Genomic DNA, 23444 nt, shown 5'->3' with positions numbered 1-23444 from the left:
GTCCACAGTGCGTGGAGGCAGCTTGGAGTGGGAGGCATGAAACCGGCCTACTGCTTCTCCCTGGTGAAACAGTCTAGGGGGAAATGAAGAGTGGACTCAGGTTGCCACATGGACTCCCTGTTGGAGTTGGGGGTCTCTCAAAAAATGAGAGGGTCCTCAGTTTACTGATGAAACTGTAGCCGAGGAAAGGAAGGGAACTTCCCCTAGTGTCCATTCTTTGTGCCGTCCTGAGGAACCCTCATTTCCAACCAGTGTCTCTTTTCTGTGAGTTTTCTTGTCTTAAAAGGGATAAATGAAAAATGACTTAAGATGAGAATGTCTCCCCTGCCTTACCTTACAGGGTATTTTAAAAGGTAACAGGCGTGACTCAGTATTACCATAGTGCAATGTCATTTTGTGCTATTTTGAACAATTTTAAAAAAGGTAAGTGGAAGTCAAAGACGTTATTTAGAATGTCATCACTGGAACAAAAGGCATGAATTCTCTTAATATAAGGACGTCAAGGAGTCTAAACTCGGAGATGTTATGTAATCCTTCCAAGATCACATTGCATTTTCATTCCCCTGAGCCGGGGAGCTGAGGGGACCCCTGTAGCCTCCCACCGCGGGGGCCCAGGCCGCTGACCCGGCGCTGCCTAGACCTTAAGGAACACTGCAGACCAAATGTGGGGTGTGTGGAGAGGTAGAAGGCCAGATAGGTGATGGCAGGCGGAGAATCCTAGCTAGACAGGTAATAGACTAACGCTGCATTTGACAGGTGACACACATGTTGATATGTTGGATGAAAAACGAGATGGATTTTATGAGCCAACAGACTGACACGCAGACGGGGAAGTTGCTTTAGAACCAAGTGATGCCAATCGTTGGTTCGGCTAATAGCTTTATTTTCTATTTAGTCGAATAATAACGTGCGCAGGTGATCCAAGCTTCCTGTTCAAGGTTTGAAAATACCCGGAAACTGACGGAAAGAAACGAGGAGTCAAGCTCTGGGTACTCCTCCAGGGAACAACTCCGGGCTCGCCGGGTCTCGGGTGTTGCCGGAAATGGCCGACGGCCGCGGTCGGCTGCGGGGCGGGACGGAGGCGTGGCCGGCTCCCCGCACGCGGAGCCACTTCGGGTATTTCCGGAAACCGCAGCGAGGCTGCTATAAGTGGGCGGGGAAAAGCCTATGGGCGTGACTGTGGTCTCCCGAGTGGCTTCGTGGATTTCCGTAAACAGAGCCGAAACTTGGGCTTCGGAATCGAGGCGGCGCGCGCGTCCCCAGGGGTTACCTTCTTCGGGTGTTTCCGGAATTCACCCGTAGTCGGCGGCCGGGAGGAGGAGGCGCGCCCCCCTCCCGTTCCTCTCCACTTCGGTTGTTTCCGGCTGCTGCCGACGGAAAGAGCCGAGGGCCGGCGGTGGTGGCGGCCATGTTGGGAGCAGCAGGTCCGGCGGCGGCTGCCTGTGTGCCGGGCGCGGAGCGGTGCCGCTGAGGGCAGGGGAGGAGCGAGGCAGGCGGCCGGCTGCGGCGGCAGAGAGTAGGCGGAGCGGCGCGGCCCGGCCGAAAGGCGGCACAGCCCAGCCGGGGGTCGGGGGGGGTGCGGTCCGGAGCCGCTCGGAGCCGGCGCGGCCTAGCCCGAGCGGCGCATCCCCGGGCTGGCGTGAGCGGCTGCCCGGCCTCCCCGCACCCCCGGCCGGGGCCCATGCGGCGGGTGCCCCTGCTGTGAGAAGCCCCGCCCGGCTGGGCTTCGCGCCTTCCCTTCCCTTCCTTCCTCCAAGCTTCTCGGTTCCCTCCCCTGAGATACCGGCGCCATGTCCAGCGCCCGGACCCCCCTACCCACGCTGAACGAGAGGGACACGGAGCAGGTAAGGAGCCCCGAGGGCTCCCCGAATTCTCTGGCTGGGCCCCTGCACCTTGCAGAGCCTCCTCCCTCCTCTGCTCTACTCGTGTCCCTGCTGCCACCCTGCAAGCCTGGCTGCCCTGTCATCTGGCTCTCGGCCTCGCACATCCCCCTCTGAGTCCTGTCCTGGGACCCACCTCGTCCTGACTCCGAGCTGCACACTTGTCTTTTCTGCTGACCTCCCTCTCTCCTCACCGCCCTCCTGCGCTCTTCCGTGTTACCTCCCTAGCTTCCCCTTCTCTTCCCTTTTTCTCTCAGGGGCCTTTCTGGTCTTCCTCCACCCACGCTTAAAGTCGCCACCCTCCTGCTCCTCGAATAGCACCCCGCGATTTGCCCCAGATCGTTGTCCACCTCTTCCTCCATCTCTCTAGCCCTGCTTCTCCTCTTCCCGCACCGGTTCTCCCAGTCCTTGGTTATCACCCTCAGGGTCCTTGCTCCGGAGTGTATTCTCGATCCCGATCCCCTTCCAGTTCCCCAGCCTTTTTTTTTTTTTTTTCCCTCTTCTCCAAATCGTGCTCTCCCTCGTGCTTGCAACCCACCAGCTCCACCCTCATCACCTTTCCAAATGGTTCTCCTACTCTTTGCTCATCACTTTCCCTTCTTCAGGAGCTCCCTGGTGCCTCGCGCTGGCATTTGTTGCTTCCGTGTTTCCCATACTGCTGTCATGCGCATAGTTTTCCCACAGGTTGTCTTTGGGGTTCCAGTCTGAAGGGTTCCCTTCAGAGTCTGGATCTCTCCAGTTCTGTTTTCTCCAGGTTGGGTTTTAGTCTCCAGGCTTCCTGTTTCTCACTGAATGCTTTACCAGCCTGCTCCCTGGACTCTTCCTTCCAGCCCCGCTCTATCATATTAATACAACCTGTTGCTGAATCCTTTCCCTGGTCACGCTCCCTCACCATCCTTGCCTTTCTGTTTCCTCACAGTGCAACACAAACCATGATGCCCTCCTGTGTCTTCACTCCTGGTTCTGTCACTTTCCATAGTTTCTTCCTCCCTGCTTGATGCTTTCTGGTTTTTCTACCCTCACCTGGTCTTTACTCTTAACCAGGGTTGCCTTTCATCTCCGGATTCGCCTCTTGCCTTTTTCACATCATCTGTCTTTGCCCCACACATGCCCCTGTCCCTTCCTTCCCGACTGGCTTATGTTTTTAAGTCCTAGTCCAGGCACTCAGCATATTTGTTTCTTGAGCTGCACGCCGCAACGCACCCCCCCCCCCATCTTCCTGGCAATCACTGCTATCATCTGTCACCCAAGCTTTAACGTTTTTTCTGTGTCACCTCACCTGTGAGCTGAGAGGCATCCACTTTCTACCCCCCCTCTTTCTTTCACCGCGTCCCTTGCTGACTGCTGCCTGCTCTGGGGAGAGTCCCCTGCCTGGCACACCCTTGTCGGTGGAGAACTTTACTAGGCCAGAAAAACTTGACTTGAAAAAGGAGCTCTTCTCCCCTGGGGCTGCAGCACCTTTCTGCATCCTCTCCTATGTGACATTCTTTATGTTTTCCTCTCGTTCACTCCTTCTTAGCCCAGTAGAACTGTTGTTCTCTTCTCTTGCGTGTTCATATCCTTCCCTGGACATTCTGCCATGGTTGCGTTTTCCTGCGTTTTTGTGTCCCCTGCCCTGGCTCTACTTCACCTGGGCAATCAGGAACTCCGGAGGAGTTTTTGTTTGCCACGCTTGACCCTTTTGTTCCTGATGGATTGCTTGCTTCTGGAGGCAAAAGGAGTTGAGAGGGAGGGCTGGTGGATTTCAAGTTCCATCACCGGGTTTTGCAACTGGCTCTGCATGGGACTGAAGTCTTTGGAAACCAGAGCATGGTCTGTAGCTCCTAGTCTTGCCCTCACTTGCCACTGTTTCTCTCCTTGCTGGGAACCGCTTTTTCCAGGCCCTCCTGAGGTGGCCTGTTCCATTCCTTTTCCTATCACCACCTTTGTATTAGCAGGTAAACCCTGCTTAACCAGAGAACTTTCCCAGACTGTTGATTATGAGCTGGTAGGAGGAGGCCAAGTGACTACTGACTGGCACCCTCAGGCATGTGGGGAGTGGCGTCCGCCGAGGCTGCGGGGGGCATTGTGTTCAGCAAAGTAGAGTAACAGACTGCCTCAATGTGGTTTCTTTGTGCTGTTTACTAAATGTAAATGTATTCTCACCGTGGTCTCATTCTTGCAATGTGTGCATTGATTTCCTCTTTCCTACATGCCTAGCACACCACTGAGTACATAGTAAGAAGTCGGTACAGACCCGTTGATTTTATAAGAGCAGCGATGGGGGGGGTGAACCATTTGGGACTGCAAGCTGCTCTTTGATAACTTTGTCTGGAGCAGTGGCTGCATACTTTGTCATCCTGTTACAAATTATGAATTACTCATCCTGTTTGCACTCTTCATGGACTTAGGTCCCCCTGAGCCACTTCATCACTTCTGGTGTTCTCAAGGTAGCCAGTCATGCTACTCACTTGATATTAAGTCTCGTCCCACTAAAAGCACAGCTTTTGGGAAAGCTCAGCTACACCTACCACAGGCAGATGCCTATATTTTTCAAAACAAGAAATAAGTAGCAGCCTTTCTGGTCATCAGGCCAGTGATGCCAGAAGCAGTGGCCTCCTTTAGACTAGATCATGCCACCAGGTAAGAGCAAGAAAGCTCTTGATTCTGGTCAAAGTAGTCACGGAAGTGCAACCTTTGCAGTAAGCCGTAATGTTACGAAATAAAAAGCAAGGGATTCGGTTGTGCTGATTCCTTCGCCCCAAAGATTCTCCATCACTTTATTTAGGTTTAAATGATTTAAACTGGTTTTACCAGGAAATAGGTAAATAAACTCTTCTGGTTGTCTTCAAGCTCCAATCACTTTTTGCTCTTCCTCGCCTCCTTTCTTTATTAAAACCTGTGGCTAATGAGAAGCTGTTTCCAGGAGCTCTTTGATCACATCTGAATTAAACACCCATAACACACACACACACACACACACACACACACACACACAGAAAATGTGGAAGCATAAAAATAAACCTTGTGTTGCAGGAAGAGTGCCTGTTTGCTGTCAACTCTGCTTCTGACAGTGAAAGTGGGAAATAAAAGTCAAGCCTGTCTTTAAGATTATTTTTGTGACACCTGGTTGTGGATATGCTTTTTCACAGCCATAGACTTCTCTTTCACTTGCAGAAGGAGGGTTATGACCTGGGGCTGGTAGTTTTGGGGATTCTCAGTCTGCGAGCTGAGCATTCTGTCCACTTCTTATCCAAATGGCTCTGCTGGCCTAGAAGCTTGGCTATGGTGAAAGCAATCAGCAAGATGACTGTTTGTCTTCTAGCCAGGGACAGCAGTAATAGGCAGGGGTGTGGAGAGGGGTCCAACTTCAGAGCTCTCCTGCTGCTGGCCAGAGCTTCCTGTAATACCTGGTAGAGGACCTGCTGGCTTCAGACTTGCCCCACCCCTGGGTCTCCAGAACCACAGGGAGGGCTCCTGAGAAAAAGCAGGAGCCTTTCACTACCAGCCCCAACTCTGCTGCAGTGGGCAAGGGTGGGGTTTGCCATCATTCTTCTGGGGAGTGAGTGGCATTGTTTATTCTTTTGGGTGGTTCTAGGAAGAAGAGTGTGGAAGTCTGGTTGAAGTGAGCAAATCTAACATACAGAAAGAATCCTGTAAAGAACAGCTGAGCCGCTCCAAACACGTATCCCTTGGATGCCAGTGTTGATTCTGGCTGAATGTTGCATTGAGTAATTTGGTTTTAGTGGCGACTCTGATAGAGAGCTTGGTTGGCTCTCATTTCCCTCTGTGTCCTGGTAGCTGTGCAGCACTGTGCTCTGGGTACAGACTCCAACCCTTTGACTCTAGCCAAGGGCTCCTTGGTGGTGTCACCTTCCGGTCAGAGGTCTGGGTGGGTGTCAGACCATACATTCTCACTTCCTGCATGGCCCTAGAAATTAAAGTGAGGCCTTGATAGAAGAAGGACTTTAGGAGTCTGGAGTTCACATAGTTGCTCTTCCTACCATAATCTTTGAACCCAGCACAGCTAACCACCTAGTAAATTGTAATAATTTCTCTCCAATCTGTGGACTTTGGGAAGTAGCTAAACAGATGGATACAAGATGTCGTTGAAACTTGGCCTGCTTTAGATTAAAATCAAGTTTGTACAGGGAATGACTTGCCATCTTTCATATGGTGACCAAAGATTGGGACTGAGATTCTTTTCACTGTCTTTTTTTTTTTTTTAAGATTTTATTTATTTATTCATGAGAGACACAGAGAGAGAGGCAGAGACACAGGCAAAGGGAGAAGCAGGCTCCATGCAGGGAGCCTGATGTGGGACTCGACCCCCGGTCTCCAGGATCACACCCTGGGTTGAAGGCGGCACTAAACTGCTGAACCATCCAGGCTGCCCTTCACTGTCCATCTTAATTGATGCCCATAAGATAGAAAAAAAATCAAGAATTGTCTGCCTGAGAGATTTGCATGGTTAGATCTCTTGGAAATCAAAAACTTCTCTGACGAGACACTTTTCCCCTTTGGACAAAACAGCCCAGTTCTCAGTGGGCATTTGACCAGGACTAACCGATGCCGCTGTGAACTCTTTCACATTGCACACTTAGCCCCCTGGCTGGCCTTTCTCTTCTCCCAGGAGCTTCCATGACTTTCCTACATATGTATTATGTCGACTGGAATGAATATTTTATGCCTAGAGTGCAACCTAGCCTCAGACTTTGTGGCCCATTATCCACAAGCCGGATGGGGGCTGGGCGCTACCTTTGGCCCCATGATAGCTCTGCTAAATGGACTCTCCGAGTCCGTCCGTCCGTCTGTCTGTCCGTCCCCCCCCCCCCCCCCCCGCCACCTCCAGCAGCACTTTGAAGCCCATTAATGGATTGGGATGAAGTAACCTCAGCAGATGGAAAGGGCAAGGAAAGTAGTTGTCCTTCCTTCCCTAAGACTGCCTGATAAGGCTTTCTTGCAGTAACCAGGTCCCGCCCCAGCCCCCGCTGCTTGGTTAAGCTGTAGACTGTGGCTTCTAGGCTGCCACTGTGAGAGGAGATGGAGAAAGGGTTTTATTCTCTTGGAGCGGGTGGTGCTGCCAGGTTTGCCACTTGCCTAGCAAAGCAAAAACTGAGAGGGATGGGGAAAGGGTGGGTGGAGTTTAAACCTAGGCCTTCCTCCAACGGAAGTTCAGCAAAGTGACAAACCAGATAGATGGCTGAGTTTCCTTCTCTTAATGGGAGATGCCAGCATTTGTACCTTTTTGCACTTCTAGCTTGGATTCTCCAGGCTTTCTCGCAGGTTTCATCAAACCCAAGTGAGTCACTGCAGTGTTATCTGTGCATTTTCCCCTTCTATCTCAGCAGAGGGAAGAGTAAGCCTTTACAAACTTTGTGGGGGAGGAAACCACCCATTTCCACTTCTGGCATGGGAAGAGGCCATCTCTCCTGACGTTAACTCTGAAAACTCTAGCTCTCAGAGCAGAATGTCACCACCCCACCACAGCCCTTTTGGTATAGGCTGCTGAGTGCCATTGCTGTCTTTTGGGCTGCCATGGTACAGCTGCTTCTGAAACAGTACTACGAGAGAACCTGGCCTCTTGGTTTTCAGTTATCATTCATTGAAGGAGAGATTCCAGTTCCTTCTCTTACCCACTCACCCCATTCCTCCTTTAGGGAGGTAGAAATAGGTCAGATCCCTTCATCTGCTTGTCTGCTTTTGCTAGAGGGTTTAAAGTTTCTCGGCCTCTAGGCACTTTTCTCCCTACTTCCATTTCTCTCTACATTTCTTATCAGAAAATGAGGGTAGAAGGGGCAAAAACAAATGCATTTCCTTTTCCTCATCAGATGTTAGACTTATGAAGGCGGACAAGCACAGTTTTGGTAGGTGAAGGTCAGATGGACACTGATATTGATGGCTAGGTGAATCCTGAGGAACAGCAAATAGGAGTGGGGAGGAAGGTGGGCAGGGGGAGAGGAGAAGAGGAGGGGTGTGTTCAATGATTGGCTCCAAGCCATCTTTTTCTTTTTAACATAAAGAAGGCAGAACAGACCCGAGGCTTCTCTGTAGAACCAGTCAAGCTGGTTTTGAGCAGCCTCGGCCTATTTTCCTCTGTGTGCTCTTTGGGAAGTTGGCAATACAAAGGTCTGCCTCCTCTGGGGCTCTGCTCTTTGAGGTATGAGTCTGGATGAGGTTTGTAAACACTCCCCCCCCCCCGCCCCCCGCAATACTGAATAGGTCTCTGAGCTGGGCCTCTACGTGAGTGGGCTCTCTCCACCCCCAGTGCTGCTCAGGGCAACTTCACCTTACACACCTTTTCACTGGACACTCCAAGATACAGCTCCTTTTCTTAGGCCCTTTCGCAGGTCATGGCTTGGCAGAAGGCCCTCCAGCCTGGTCCGGGAAAAGGGACCGGGTCGGTGGTTTGTGGATGGGGAACTGACTCCTGGCTCCTGTGATCTGGCGGCTAAATCGTGTAAAACCCCAGATCTTTTGGCTCGATGCAGTGGGACTGTCTGTCCAGGCCTGCTGGGGAAGAAAAAAGGAGAATGGATTTTGGTCTTTGGCAGCTCAGCAGGTACGTCAGCCGCAGGGAACAGTGTGAGTTTGTTCCTGCTTGGTACCTGTAGGAAAGATGGGGGTTATCGGTCACCTCGTGCTGGCACTTCCTAAACAGTGGCAGGAAATCTTTCTCAGGAAAAGGACAGAGGATTCTGAGGCTCCTGTGACTGGCAGCGCTACTAATACAGCAGGATCATTTCCCCAGCCCCTGCTAAATGGAAAACCCCCACGTCCAAAAGTTTGATGATTAGTGAGTGAAACCACCTGCAAATATAGTTCTTGCCCTTGCCCATGAGAGTAGGCTACTCTTGTTCCTGCTACAATGATCTACTCATTGCAGACACATGCAGAGGGAGAAGCAGGCTCCATGGCAGGAGCCCGACGCGGGACTTGATCCCGGGATTCCAGGGGCCAAAGGCAGGCGCCGAACCGCTGAACCACCCAGGGATCCCCCCTTCTTTAGACCCAAGGGTCTGCTGGCCTTCCACTACCCCCCCCATCACTTCCCCACAGATGGCCATCATCTGAGTGTCTTTGCATGTGGTGTTGGATGCACTTGTGGCTTGTTGCTTTTTTTTTGCCCACAAGAGTTTGAATTACTGGTTCTCTAGTCACAGGAAGTGGGGCCCCTTAGGTCGGCTTGGTCTAGCAAGAGCATTCTAATTGAGTTGAGCTTATGGCAGAGTTGAAAGGAGATCCCAGCAGTTGGGGACTTCGAATAAGTAGTGTGTTGTGGTTACAGCAGGCTCTACAGTTCAATTCCCTGTACTGGAATCTTGGTCAGCCGCTACTATGACCTTGGGTTTACTTAATTGCTCCAGGCCTGTTTGCTTATCTGTAAAAAAGAAGTAATGATAGTACCTATCTTGTAGGTATAGTTATTGTGAGCATTAAAAGGGGTAGTGAATATTAAATCACTTAGAATAATGCCTGGCAGGACGAAATAATCCTTGTCCTCAGTGTTCTAGTTGAGCAACTCAGTGGGTTTTCTCTGAGCACCATACAACTCCAGGTGAATGTACATTGGAATTTCTCTTAACTGAAAGAATCTTGGTTTCTTTTAGTTTTTTTTTTTTATTTAAACTTTTTTTTTTAAAGATTTTATTTATTTATTCATGATAGTCACACAGAGAGAGACAGAGAGGCAGAGACACAGGCAGAGGGAGAAGCAGGCTCCATGCACCGGGAGCCCGACGTGGGATTCAACCCCGGGTCTCCAGGATTGCGCCCCGGGCCAAAGGCAGGCGCCAAACCGCTGCGCCACCCAGGGATCCCTTGGTTTCTTTTAGTAATTAGGGTTTCTTAGCTGCTTTTTCGAGCAACTTTTAAAAATTTATTTATTTTAGAATGGTGTGGTGGTGGTATTTAAAACCAAACAGCAATCAATCAATCAATCAATCAATAAGAAAAAATAAAATAAAACCAAACAGCTATCTGAATAGAATGCTATTGGAGAGGTTGAGGTACTATGGAGATCACTATTTACAGGATATCGATATTAGGTGGTTTTATCGATTAAGAAAAAAGAAACAACCCAAAACATTACCATCTGCTTGCCCATATTTCTGAGTTTTGAACAGTGGTGGTGGTGGTCGTGGCAGCAGCGGCCATGTGTATGTGCAACCCCATCAGTGCCTGGGAGGCTGAGTCCAAAGTCACCGGAGGTTTCTGTGAGTGCTGGGATCCAGGTGTTACAGGAGACCCACCAAGGGAGAGGGAACCTCCCCGGAGGGAGCATGGGATTTCTTTCACAGTCCTTCAGTCCTTTCTTCAGGTGCAGTATTAACCCTTTGGCAGCAGGAGAAAGCTCCCCGTTTCTCTTAAAGACCAGTTGTGAACCTAGCAGCTAATGATTTTAGGTTTTTTGTTGTTTTTTTTTCACTGGCAAAGGGGCCTTCAGGGGGAGATCCTTGCTATCTCTGTTGGCTTCTCTGAAGTGAGAAGAAAGCCTCCCCTTTGTGAGGCCTGGAAGGACCGCAGCCATTGCTCAGCCGCTCCTAGGAGTTCTCAGGCTTTGAATCTTGGGCTGAGATTTTGGTCTCAGTTGGTTCCTTGTTTATCTTCATCTCTTGTGGCTTCTAGAGCCTGAATGCCTGGTCGGAACAGCAAGTAAGTTGCTTAGGTTTTTCACATTGCAACTGCGGCCAAGGAGAAGGGTAACAGTGGCACCCCAGAGCTCATCAGGGAATTAATTTCACTGTATTTTCCTCTTCCTTTTGACCCCTCTGCTGACTTCTCTCACTTCTTTTTTTCGGTTTGGTTTCTTTGAACTCTGTTCCTTCATTATCACTGTCCATCTCAGGTTTTTATCTCCATGTCCCGCTCTGCCTGACCTGTTTCTGTGCCTCTTTTGTGGCAGGGCTCAGGAGGGGAATTCTGATAGTCTGAGATCTCCTTCATGTATAGAATCCCAGAATCACCCAGTCCCTTCTCCTATTCCTCTGATTTCTATAAAGTCAAGGATTCGCTGCTTTAGAAAACATTTTCTTTTATGTCTCTTGAGCCACCTTCCTTGGTAAAGCCAGGCTTGGCGATCTGACAACTTGTTAGGGTTGGCATCCCAGTTTCCCTAGTGACAGGGTCTAAGCCAGTTCTCGGCTGTTTCCTGTGGCCTATCCATAATGCTACAACACTGGACCCTGTCTTAGGGGAGATCTGAGGACGCACTTGTTAATTGTGATAATATGACATTGAATTTGGCTCCCTAAGTGTAATTGTGATAATACGACATTGAATTTGGCTCCCGAAGTCTTCAGGTTTGAGGACCCTGGGGCTCCCTGAGACCCATACGGCAGTATATGAAATCAAAATTAGTTTCATCACAACATTAATGCAGTATTTGCCTTTTTCCACTCTCATTCTTTCGGTGTACAGTGGAGTTTTCCAGAGACTGAATGATGTGTGCTGACATCATCACCTTTGGCTGATGAAATATGTGCTTCTATATTCTTGTGTTTTCTGGAATGTTTAATGTAGTCCTTTAAGGTATAAATATGGAAGTTTGCATTGATGAACTCTATTTGTTCTCAGTACTTCTGGACTCTTACTAGCTTTCTTCAGTTGTGTCTGCTGTAATCCCTGCAAACCTCATTATTGTCCTATAAATCACTATTTTGAAATCCCAGCATTTTCCTGGCACCTTCGAGGAACACAAGAAGTACAACTTGTAAAACTTAACTTGTACAAACTTCAGGAAAAGCTTCTCATTTAAAAAAATTCACTTACAACTTATTTTAGCACTTTATTCTAAAACAGGAAGATTTATCATATTTCTCTTATATTTAAGGATGAATTGTTGGCTTTAAAAAGGGAGATTAGAAGGCTTGCTATCTCTGTTTATTGAAATGGATACACCAACAAATGAATGGGAGGAATCTGAAGAACCTAGGCAAAACTGTAAATAAGAAATGAAAAATTATTAAAAGAAACAATATCACAATGAAAGCTATCTTCTCCTCAGCTTTATAGATGATAACAACATACTTTATTGTATCTTATGCAACAGAACACGTACGTTTGTGTTAAGTTGCAATATCACATCAATACCAATCATTCAGAGCTTAATGAAAAAGGAATTGCATATTTTAAGTGTACACACCGTGAGCTCTTTAAAAGCCAGAATTTGCTCCAGCTTTCCAACCTAGAAATGAAAATGTCACTGAATCGTACAGGATAAGTTATGACATTGCTTTGGTTGGAGAAACCCACCCAATAGCCGAGAGACTAAGTGTTGAACAGCAGATGTTGCTGAAACCCACTGGATGAAAAGTCAGTAAAATTCAGGGCAGGGCCACTTCATGTGTTACCATGAATCGTCAAATTAAAAATCTAGCTACACATACAAAGACTGAGTTCATGTCTTGTTTATAGAGTTGTGCTTTTGCCTTAAAAATGAGCAGATTTACAGATGTGGCTCGACTTGTGTCAGCACCAACCATGCTTCAAAGAATTTTCTTTTATGTGAATGCCCAGCGGTGAACACAAGTAGTGATAAATATGCAAGGGATTGAATAATTCTTTTGACTCTGCTGGTTCATCTTGGAACAGCTTTATTTCCACTTGGACGATTTGTGCAGAAGTAATGGCAGAGAAAATTGCTGGCATCATAACACAATCAAGGCAGTGGCACCAGGACTCTACTAGTGGTAGTAGTCATGGACTTCCTTCCTGCTCTATGCTTGTGAGTTTAAAAAAAACAAAACAAAAAACATTTTCACTTAATAATGTCTTGGAGGAAGCACTAAAAATTTGTAATTTTTATTAAATATTAACCCTGTAATAAAGGTTTTTAATATTTTGAGTGATTAGGGGGTGCCTGGGTGGTTTAGCAGTTGCGCAACTGCCTTCAGCTCAGGGTGTGATCCTGGAGTTCCAGGATTGAGTCCCACATCAGGCTCCCTGCGGGGAGCCTGCTTCTTCCTCTGCCTTTGTCTCTGCTTCTCTGTGTTCTCATGAATAAACGAATGAATGAATTTTGAGTGATGAAATGCCAAGTAGCCATGGAGCCTAGGTACCAACCATAATATAGTGATGGTCTTGAGAAGATGCACTATTGTGTTGGAGCTGAAGTAGCTGCATGGATCATTTTTACTTGAAAGAACAACTGATGGGTAAACTATAGTTATTCATACTTGAGTATATAGTGGACATTTTTTTTGAAATGGAACAAAGTGAGTCTGTCACCATTGCCAGTGATAAAATTCAAACTTTCAAGTGAAAATGAAATTTTTGAAAACTTGTATTTGTCAGAGACTTTTTTGATGAGATCAGTGGTGAAATGAATGGGAAGTGATTTTTTGATATTGTATGAAATGTCAGTATTTGGAAATTTCTGTATAATTCAGTAAAGGACCATGTCCCAGATTGTCAGTAGGTAAAAGAGCCACTCAAAGTGCAAGATGACCAATGGATTTTAATGTAAAAGTACACAAAAAAAAATCATTGGTAAAATTTCAGATTGCACACTGAAACTAGGTTTCAAAAATTACTTTTGAGTTTTGGTTTGGTGTCAAAGAAGAAAAATTCTCAATATCTGAAGAGCTGTTAAACTCCATTTTCCAATGATAGGTCTGTATGAGGTGAGATTTTCTTTATTTTTTTTCTTCTTTTCTTTTCTTTTCTTTTCTTTTCTTTTCTTTCTTTTCTTTTCTTTTCTTTCTTTTCTTTCTTTCTTTTCTTTCTTTCTTTTTTTTTTGATTTTCTTTATATCTTAACAACCAGAACAACATATCGAAACATATCAAATGCAGAAGCAGGTGTGAGAAGTTGGCCCTCTTCCAATAAGCAAGACATTAAAGATTGTACAATGTAAAACAATGCAACTTTTGCCATGGATTTAATTTTGTTTTAGAAAATACAGGTTTTTCACACACAAAAAAATAGGCTTTCCAAATAAACATGTAATGGGCTTATTATTTTGAATGAATTAATAAAAGTATCTTTTAAATTACCTTTTCATTTTCTAATGTAGCTGTCGATAGCTGTAATCCATATAAACAAGATTTGTGCAGTCCTCGGTAATTTATGAAAGAGGGTAGACTGGGGACCAATGAGTGAGAAAAACTTTATAGACAAAACTTGAGTTGATGGTCTTTCTTGGGCTGGTTATTTGCAATGACTTCATAAGGAGCCCTTGTTTACAATTCTGGCTGCTTGGCCTCAGAGACTTTTACCCAAGCTAACTTATTTCCTCTTCCTCATACATATAGCATTGGCCCAGTGAGGTTTTTGATTATCTTGGCTTGTTTGTTTATTCCCCTTCCCTCTTTTTCCTTATTTTTTTTACTTTTTCTCACTTTCCCTTTCTCTTTATTCTTTTGTTTCAAGTTTTCCTTATTTTTTTTTCTTTGTTTTTTTAAGGTGGGTTTTTTTGAGTTTTTGTCTAGTATTGTGTTTTGATTGGGGATTATGAGATCAGCTCATGGGGTGGACTTCCTTTGGTACGTGTGAAATTGTGGTTCGGCAGATACAGTGTTTGTTTTGTTTTGTTTTTTTTTTTTTTTTTTTCATTAAAAATAAGTAACTCATGGGATGCCTGGGTGGCTCAGTTGGTTAAGCATCTAACTCTTGGTTTCAGCTCAGGTCATGATCTCGGGGTTATGAGATTGAGCTCTGTGCTCAATGTGGAGTCTGCTTGAGATTCTATATATCTCCCCCTCTCTCTCGGCCCTTCTGTGCAAGCTCTCGCTCTCTCTCTCTCTCTCTCTCTAAAACAAATAATTAGGGACGCCTGGGTTGAGCGTCTGCCTTCAGCTCAGGGAATGATCCCCGGTCCAGGGATCCAGCCCCACATCGGGCTCCCTGCGAGGAGCCTTCTCCCTCTGTCTATGTGTCTGCCTTCCTCTCTCTGTGTCTCTCTCATGAATAAATAAAATAAAAATCTTTTTAAAAAAACAATTTTTTTAAAAAAAGGTAACTTGTGTTACCTTTGTAATGGATTTATTATGTTCTTTTAAAAGGATGGATATTAAGATTTTATTTATTCATGAGATACACAGAGAGAGGCAGAGACACAGGCAGAGGGAGAAGCAGGCTCCATGCAGGAAACCCGACGCGGGACTCGATCCAGGGTCTCCAGGATCACACCCTGGGCTGGAGGCAGCACTAAACCTCTGACCCACCTGGGCTGCCCTGGATATTTATTTAAATCTTTTCTCTGGGACGCCTGGGTGGCTCTGCGGTTGAGCTTCTGCCTTCAGCTCAGGGCACAGTCCTGGGGTCCTGGGATCAAGTCCCGCGTCGGGCTCCCTGCATGGAGCCTGCTTCTCCCTCTGTCTGTGTCTCTGCCTTTCTTTCTGTGTCTCTTATGAATAATAAATAAAATATTAAAAATAAGTAAATAAATCTCCTATTTCTTTTTTTTTTTTTAAGATTTTATTTATTTATTCATGACAGAGAGAGAGAGAAAGAGACAGACACAGGCAGAGGGAGAAGCAGGCTCCATGCAGGGAGCCCAGTGCAGGACTTGATCGCGGGTCCCCAGGATCACGCCCTGGGCCAAAGGCAGGCGCTAAACCGCTAAGCCACCCAGGGATCCCCTCTTTCTCCTATTCCTAATACAGTAAATATTAATAGATAATAGTTCATATAAACAAAAGCTTTTTGGGGACTCAGTTATTTTTAATAGTTGCAAAGAATTTCTGAAACCGAGAAGTGTAAGAATCAGAGTTGTAGACAAAACTTGAATTACTTCTTTCTGTCTTTGGTTGGTCAATTTCTTGGTAATTTCATTAAAAACATTTTGCAGTTCCCAGCCCCTGTTTGGTCCTGGCTGGTTCTCAGAAAGGTACTTGCCATCTTGGTTTGCTGTTGTTCTAGCTGAGGAAGCTGGTTCTCAGAGATCTGAAGGATTTTGACCAAAGTTGGCTCATTTTCTTCTTCAAATACAGAGCTTTGGCCTTGTGAGGCTTTTTTAAACATTTAATTTTTTTAAATTTTGAGATAATTTTAATTTAGAAAAGTTGCAAAACTAACCCAAAGAGTTCCTGTACATTCTTCACTCAGCTTCCCCTTATGTTAACATCTTACATAACCACAGAACATGTATCAAAACTAAGAATTAACCTTGGTATAATACTATTAACCACAGTACATAACTTCTTCAGATTTCATCAATTTTTCCACTGATGTGTGTTTTCTGTTCCAGGACCCGTCTAGGATCCCACATTGCATTTAATTGTCACGTCTCCATAGTCTCCTTAGATCTGTGACCACTTCTTAGTCTTGCCAGGTCTTTTATAACATTGACAGTTTTGAAGAATACTGGTTAGTTTATAGAATGTTCCCCAATTTTCTCGTGGCCTTATGTTCCAATTCGCTTTTTCATTGTGGTAAAATACATATAAAATTTACCATTTTAATCATTTTTAAGTCAAGTGGCATTTAAGTACATTCACAATGTTATGTAACCATCTACTATTTCTAGAAGTTTTTCATCATTTAAACAAATTCTGTATTCTTTTTTTTTTTTTTAAGATTTTATTTGTTTATTCATGAGAGACAGAGAGAGAGAGAGGCAGAGACACAGGCAGAGGGAGAAGCAGGCTCCATGCAGGGAGCCCGACGTAGGACTCAATCCTGGGTCCCCGGGATTACACCCTGGACTGAAAGTGGCGCTAAACCGCTGAGCCATCGGGCTGCCTTTTAATTCCATTTTAAAAGTTAATTCAGGAGGCTGAATTGGGTGGCTCATCCGACTCTTGGTTTTGGCTCAGTTCATGATTTCAGGGTTGTGAGACCCTGAGCACCACAGAGGGTCCACACTCAGCCGGGAGTCTCCTTGAGATTCTCTCCTTCTCCCTCTGCCCCCACCCAGGTGTGTGTGTGTGTACACACTCTCAAGTAAATACATCAGTCTTTTAAAAAAAAAGTTAACACAGGTTTTAGTCTGATGCTATGTATTGAGTTAATGTTAGAAAATGTAATTATTAAAATGTGTAGTTGTAATGGCTTAGTAATATTTTAAATAAATAGTTGAACATTTTCTCAGTTTTAATTATAATACAGTTGTTATAACCCACATAAACAAAAGCTATTTGAGGTCCTTAATAATTGGGTCGCCTGGGTGGCTCAGTGGTTGCATGTCTCTGCCTTTGGCTCAGGGTGTGATCCTGGGATCTGGGATCAAGTCCCATATTGGGCTCCTTGCATGGAGCCTGCTTTTCCCTCTGCCAATGTCTCTGCCTCTCTCTCTGTGTGTCTCTCATGAATAAATAAATAAATAAATAAATAAATAAATAAATAAATAAATAAATAAATAAGATCTTTTAAAAAAGGCCCTTAATAATTAAGAGTGTAAAGGGTTTCCAGACAGAAGTGTGAGAATATCTTTGTAGACAAGCTTGGGGTTGATCATCCCTGTCCTTGATTGGTTGGTTACTTGATATGACCTCATACTGAGCCTTTGTTTTGCAATTCCCAGGGTGCTGCCCAAGCTGCAGGAAGGTACTTGCTGCCTCCGTTTGCAGTCATTCTAGCTGAGGAAGCTGGTTCTTGGTGACCTGAGGGACTTTGACCAAAGTTGGCTTTTCTCCTTCTAATACAAAGCATTGGCCTCCCCCCCCCCATTAAAAAGATCATTTGGCTTACTTGGATTTCATTATGACAGATTTTTTTAAGCTTATGTGTTGGCTATTGGTCAATTCCAAATTTGAAAACTGCAAAGCTTGCTTAGCCTCTATCCTTGAAGAACCTTGGTGCCTATAATAGCTGAAGGCCAGTCAGCTCCAGTCGCTTACTACGGCCAGAACACGCCAGAACGCCCGACAGTCTGTTCCCTGGGTGGCTGCAGAGCTCACACATTTTGTTCCTATTTCTTCTGTGTTTAACTCTTTGTTGGCTCTGTTTCCTAATGAAACATGCCTGCCAAATCCCACACTTAACGGAGGTACGCTTTATTTTCTCCTGTAAGAGGTAAGCAGATTTGGTGTGTAACAGCGTGTGAATTTTATTTGCTTGATGAGTCTTTTTTTTTCCTTAAGATTTTATTTATTTATTCACGAGAGACACAGGGAGGGAGGCAGAGACAAAGGCAGAGGGAAGAGAAGCAGGCTCCGTGCAGGGAGCCCAATGTGGGACTTGATCCCAGGATTCCGGGATCATGCCCTGAAGATGCTCAACCACTGAACCACCCAGGCATCCCTACTTTAAGGGACAGGTAAAATAGCCATAGATAACACTGTTTCTAAAGTGTTTTAGGATTCTCAGCCTCCTTCTTTTGTTTTTACTTATCTTCTAGTCTCTGTGGCCCCTCAGATTTTGGAAGGCTTCCCTTGGGGCAGCTAGTGGTAGACCTTGGGGCCCCCCCCAATAGTCACTTGTACCAGCTTGAAGCAGATCTTTTTAAAATTCATCTCATTTGCTCAGAATCACTTCTCATAGGGTCATTAAAAAACACTGTTTAATCAAGTGCTTAACTTATATCAATTTGAGTCTACATATAGACTTGGCGGGATTATAGCTCCATTTCCGATCACTCAGCAGTCCCATAATCCTCTGCTTTTTACACAAAGCTTATTTCTTTTCAGATTCACATGTGGCTTTCATTTCAATTCCAGAATTGAACTTGATGTGCTTTTCTCTCTCTCTTCTGCTGCTGGTCTCTATGGAAGATAGACTTTTGCTTTCAAAGGAGATTTGTTCACTCTATTAGCTAAGGCAATGACTCAGTAACGGTGCCTCCTGGATGGCCCTCTAGTACATTACTCTCCCAAGTGGTTGGGGAACTCTTGAAGAGAATGGACTGAGTACTTGAAGGGTCGATGACCCCTGCCCGTTCTCACTCCCAGGGCATCATTTGCACTGAGGCTATAGACATAATAATAGCCAATATGTATTGAACACTTAGTTTGTGCCAGACACTTGTTTAGCTGTCTTATATTAACTCATTTAATCTTTGTGAGATGGTAGATCTTACTCTTTTACAGATGAGGAAATAGAGATCCAGAAATGTTGAGTAACTTGAAGGTTACAAACCCAAGTGGTCCAGAGTGTGTGTCTGTGTCCGAACAAAATTTTCTTGACTGTTGGTGAACTCTTTGGTTCTGCTTCAGTTGTGTCTGGGCAGTGGGAGGTGAATCCCTTAGAATTCACTCTTAATCACTGTGGGGTAAAACCCATCTCCCAGGTTAGCTTTTTTGTTGTACATGGCCTCCTCTGCCCCAGATGGTTTCTTTCCACCCTTTGTGGCTTGAGAGTGCAGATGCAGCTCTCTGGGCTTACTTCCCTGGTCTTGACAGCTCCATCTAAGCTATGGGAAACTTTTTTTAAAACTTTACCTTTTTTTTTTTTTTAAGATTTTATTTATTTATGAGAGACGCAGAGAGAGAGAGAGGCAGAGACACAGGCAGAGGGAGAAGCAGGCTCTGTGCAAGGAGCTTGATGTGGAACTTCATGCTGGGACTCCAGGGTCACACCCTGAGCCGAAGGCTGACGCTCAGCCTCTGAGCCACCCAGGAGTCCCTTTTAAACTACTTAATCCTGGCTTTTTTTTTTTTTTAATTTTTTTTTTAAATTTTTTTTTTAAATTTATTTATGATAGTCACAGAGAGAGAGAGAGGCGCAGAGACACAGGCAGAGGGAGAAGCAGGCTCCATGCACCGGGAGCCCGATGTGGGATTTGATCCTGGGTCTCCAGGATCGCGCCCTGGGCCAAAGGCAGGTGCCAAACCGCTGCGCCACCCAGGGATCCCTTAATCCTGGCTTTTGATTGTCCTCTCTCTATCTTCTCATCTTCTGGCATTTCAAAAACCTTTGAGAAAAGTCAGTCCTGAGACCCAAAGTCTGTAACCAGCAAGTAAGTACCTTATAGTATGGGACAGCTTAAATTCCTGGATTTGACTGTCCTCTGTAGTACCCATGAATTGCTGGGATTCTAGAACTCTCTTTGTATGCACTCTCCCACATTCCCACCTACCCATCCCCCACAAAGAAAAGAAAAAAAGCTTTTTTTTTTTTTTAAGAAAAAAAGCTTTTGTGTGTGGATTTTAACGTGTACATTTTATCATGAAAATAATGTTTTCCCTTTACAGCCCTCTACATGCCACTTCCACAGAGGGCCAGAGCTGCTTGCTTTCAGCCTTACTGCCAAGGGCGTTGAGCACTGTAGCTGGTAGTGCCAGGCCGCTGTGTGCATTTGCGCCTTGCCAGTTCAGTCCTGGGAGCTGAGTTCTGGCTTCCTGCTGTGCCTCTTTTATCCCATTGCTTGTTTTATATGCCACTACTTCCTATTTGCTTTTGTCCGGTCTTTCTTTTGGTTCCCTTCTCCTGAAGCTCTGCCCTATAGCTATGCTTCTGGTTCTCCCTGACCTCTGCATTTGTGTCTTAGTGTCATTGTTCTGTGCCCCCAATGGAATTTTAATTAACTTGAGTTTATGATTTGATTTACTTGGTTGTCTCACCTGGGCAGTAGTGCCTTTTCTTTTATTAAAAGTTCTGAAATTTTTTTTAAAAGCTTTTATTTATTTATTAGAGGCAGAGACACAGGCAGAGGGAGAAGCAGGCTCCATGCGGGGAGCTCGACGCGGGACTCGACACCGGGTCTCCAGGATCACACCCTGGGCTGAAGGCAGTGCTACACTGCTAAGCCACCAGGGCTGCCCGAAAAGTTCTGACATTTTAAGGCTATTTTTAAGATGCCAGCCTGGAGTGAGAGTAAAGCGGTGAGCTGTTGGCCTTAATGCAGGCGTCATTGACCCACCCATGCCCCTCTTGCTGCCTTTACAGAGCAAAGAGAGGGAGTCCGACTAGAAGAGTCAGATTTGTGTTTCAAATCTGATTTGGTTCTCCATGATCATGGTTATGTGCCATTTCTAAATTACTATAGAACCCATCTTTTTTGTTACAGGGGTAAAACCAAGGTCCACGTAAATTACGTGGAGAAGCACAGTCTTTAGGCCTGTTTATGAGTGATCTCCCCTCCCCACACCCACCTCCAACATATTTTTATCTCTTAGCAGAGGTAGCCACTGTTCACACACAGGTGTTCTCTAGTGATGCGGGCTACCGCTTCCTTGGAGAGTGCATGGCAGTGTTTTCTTGCTAATAAAAAGGCTGCCATAATGGGTTAGGCCCATAGGGGCTCGGCCCTTCTGTACTTGTATTCCCAGGGAGAAAAATCTCTACCTTAATTACCACATCACACTGGCAGAGAGGTGTGGCTGCTAATTGATTAGATGACAGTCCTTTGCATTGATGCACAACTGTTGGGTGGTTTTGTTTCGTTTCATTTTTAAATAAATAGATTTGAGCCAGGTAAATTTATGCTGAAGAGCTGAGTAGGGAATAATCTGTTTTTAGGGCTTTTTCTGTGTTCTTATTTTCTACCGTGGTAGCAAGCACGAAGTTGGCTTTTCTTGCCATTTTGGTGCACATGGTGAATATGTCTTTTTCTTCCCTGTCCCTCTGTGTGCTGCTCCCTCTCTATTTGATAGAACCAAATTCCTTTATTTGGTTTGCTGTTCATTCCCTCCTGTCTTGGAATGGTTGAACTCTATTCTGAAATATATTTCTAAGATAGTATTTAAAAGCAAACACTGCCTTTCTTGAAACCACAGAAACTGCTTGTGAAACAGCCACCAGGGCAAGCTGCCAAACCTGCACTGTTAACCCACCCCAATGACAAATGTCAGACACTGACGGCACACTGTAGTCATGATTGTGGTGTGAGGATTTTCTCAGTAATGCATGTGTAGGTGCTGAGCTCCCGGTTTCACCACCAGAATGTCCACATTACAGCATTCTTCATGGTAAACCATTCCTGAAGGGTCTTGTGTAGCTGATCTGCTCTCTACTATACAGGAAAGGTTTTAAACAAATCCAATTCCCATTCCCCCTCCCCTGCTTTTTTAATTTTAATTTTTAAATTTTTATTTATTTATTTAATTTCAGGAAGTGATTTTCTTTTGAGGTGAGTTAGACCAAGTCTCTTACCAGCTTTTCCCATTTTTAAGTTAGAACTGGTTTGAAAAAAAAAAAAAAAGAACTGGTTTCAAAATTGTTTTTCCTCATGGTGGGGGAGGACTTGGGCCTTGATCTTTATCCTCAGGCCCTGGAGTGACTTTATTTATTTGTTTGTTTGTTTGTTTGTTTGTTTAGTAATGGCACAGAATTTTGTTTGTCTAGGGAATTTTATTTCTTCCCAGGTACTTTCAGGAGTATTTGTTCCTTCCTACTACCTTCTAAAAGGGCTCTGGCACAGCTGGTAGCCTGATAGGTAAAGCTACTATTTAAAAACTGGTATCAGTGTGCACTTAGCTATGGGACTGATTGAGTGGGAGTTAAGGAGGGAGATCAGGCTTGACAACCAACACTTGGGAAATAAAAGGAAAAACCTATAAAAGCCTCCCTATTCGTAGTCAGCACTGTTATGGAGGTTATAGATGCAGAGCTTTAGGAGTCCCTTCCAAATCTTCCCCAAGAGCTCCGTCTTTTGTTCTCTTGCTAGGGGTTTATTCTGACTTCGTTTCCATGATCTGAGTCCTGAAGAACTTTTTTGACTTTGTGTTTAAGCTCTTCCCATTTCATCTTTGCTTGTCTGTTAGGCCTGTCCCTAGTTACCAGATGGGGAGGAGACCGGGAAGGCTAAATGATTAATTCTTTGGTGACCCTCCCTGGGTTGACTTCCCCTTATGCCAGCATCACATGACTCACCACGGTTGACCCAGTGGGTGGGCATCCCATTCACAGAAACCCCAGGGTTTAGATAGATCCTGGCAGAACTCAGAACTGTGGTCCTAGCTAGAAGTGAGACCTGCGACCTTCAGATCTCTGCCCATGGTACTTACAAAACCATAGACTTCTAGTAAACTGGGGGAATAGGCAGGCCGTGAATTTTATTTAATACCTGGATTTGGTCCCACATTGGACTGTATGATTTGTACTTATTTATCTCTCTTACTAGGTAATCAGCTCTTTTGACGTCTGGGCTGTTTTATCTTTTTCTGTATTCCTTCCTCCCCCAGAGTCTTTTGGAGTGCTTTATGCATGGTCATCTCTCAATTATTTGTAAAATAAAGAGCCAGAAAAATTATAAAATAGGCATTCTTTACTTACAGCCACTCTTGAGGGAGTGTGGCCATATTGATTTGTAAATCAGACACCTCTTTATCCAGTTTTTGGACATAGAAGTCTTAATTTGTGTCTTAATAGGTGTAATAATGACTAAAGAGAACAACTTCAGGATGAGAGGTTAAGGAGAAAAGTTAATGCTGTTACTGGGTTGTGTTAAGAACCCAGAGAGGAAACCATATGGGGAGAACACACTGCTGAGGAAGCCCTGTCTGGCTTCCTGAAGCAGGGACTAGAGCCAGAAAGCAAGCCCTCCTAATTTTGCCGAGTTCTTTTCTTGCCTTTGACATCTCTGGCTACATTGTTGCTTCTGGTTCAGTTGTCCTCATCTTTCTGTCTTTTGGATGGGTGAACAGAGGTACACTGAGTGTTGGGGATTTTTTGAGGCAGAGACATAGGCAGAGGGAGAACCAGGTTCCATGCGGGGAGCCCGATGTGGGAATCAATCCTGGGACTCAGGCAGGCGCTAAACCG

General features: G+C 45.3%; 2 protein-coding genes across 2 annotated transcripts in view; one reads left to right on the top strand and one right to left on the bottom strand.

The window, feature by feature from the left end:
- Positions 1-866: 866 nt before the first annotated feature.
- On the bottom strand, positions 867-1683 carry LOC129499570 (atherin-like). Its single transcript, XM_055309385.1, has 2 exons — positions 1271-1683; positions 867-1143 (listed from the first exon to the last, which is right to left on the bottom strand). Exons 1-2 carry the CDS (start codon positions 1681-1683, stop codon positions 888-890), a joined length of 669 nt encoding a protein of 222 aa, XP_055165360.1. The 3' UTR covers positions 867-887.
- The window catches only part of MARK2 (microtubule affinity regulating kinase 2), a 58769-nt gene continuing 36756 nt past the window's right edge, over positions 1432-23444 (top strand). Inside the window, exon 1 of the mRNA XM_055309298.1 lies at positions 1432-1844. Coding sequence (XP_055165273.1) covers positions 1791-1844 — 54 coding nt within the window. The 5' untranslated portion in view covers positions 1432-1790. The remainder of the gene's footprint in view (positions 1845-23444) is intronic.

This window comes from Nyctereutes procyonoides, unplaced genomic scaffold, assembly GCF_905146905.1.
Source record: "Nyctereutes procyonoides isolate TBG_1078 unplaced genomic scaffold, NYPRO_anot_genome, whole genome shotgun sequence".
NCBI lineage: Eukaryota > Metazoa > Chordata > Mammalia > Carnivora > Canidae > Nyctereutes > Nyctereutes procyonoides.
This window is presented reverse-complemented; position numbering and strand designations above follow the sequence as displayed.

Coding starts and splice junctions, on each gene's coding strand:
- LOC129499570 (XM_055309385.1), bottom strand. CDS start 1,683: ATGGGCCCCGGCCGGGGGTGCGGGGAGGCCGGGCAGCCGCTCACGCCA. Junction 1,144..1,270: donor TCCGGAAACACCCGAAGAAG/GTAACCCCTGGG, acceptor GCCCACTTATAG/CAGCCTCGCTGCGGTTTCCG.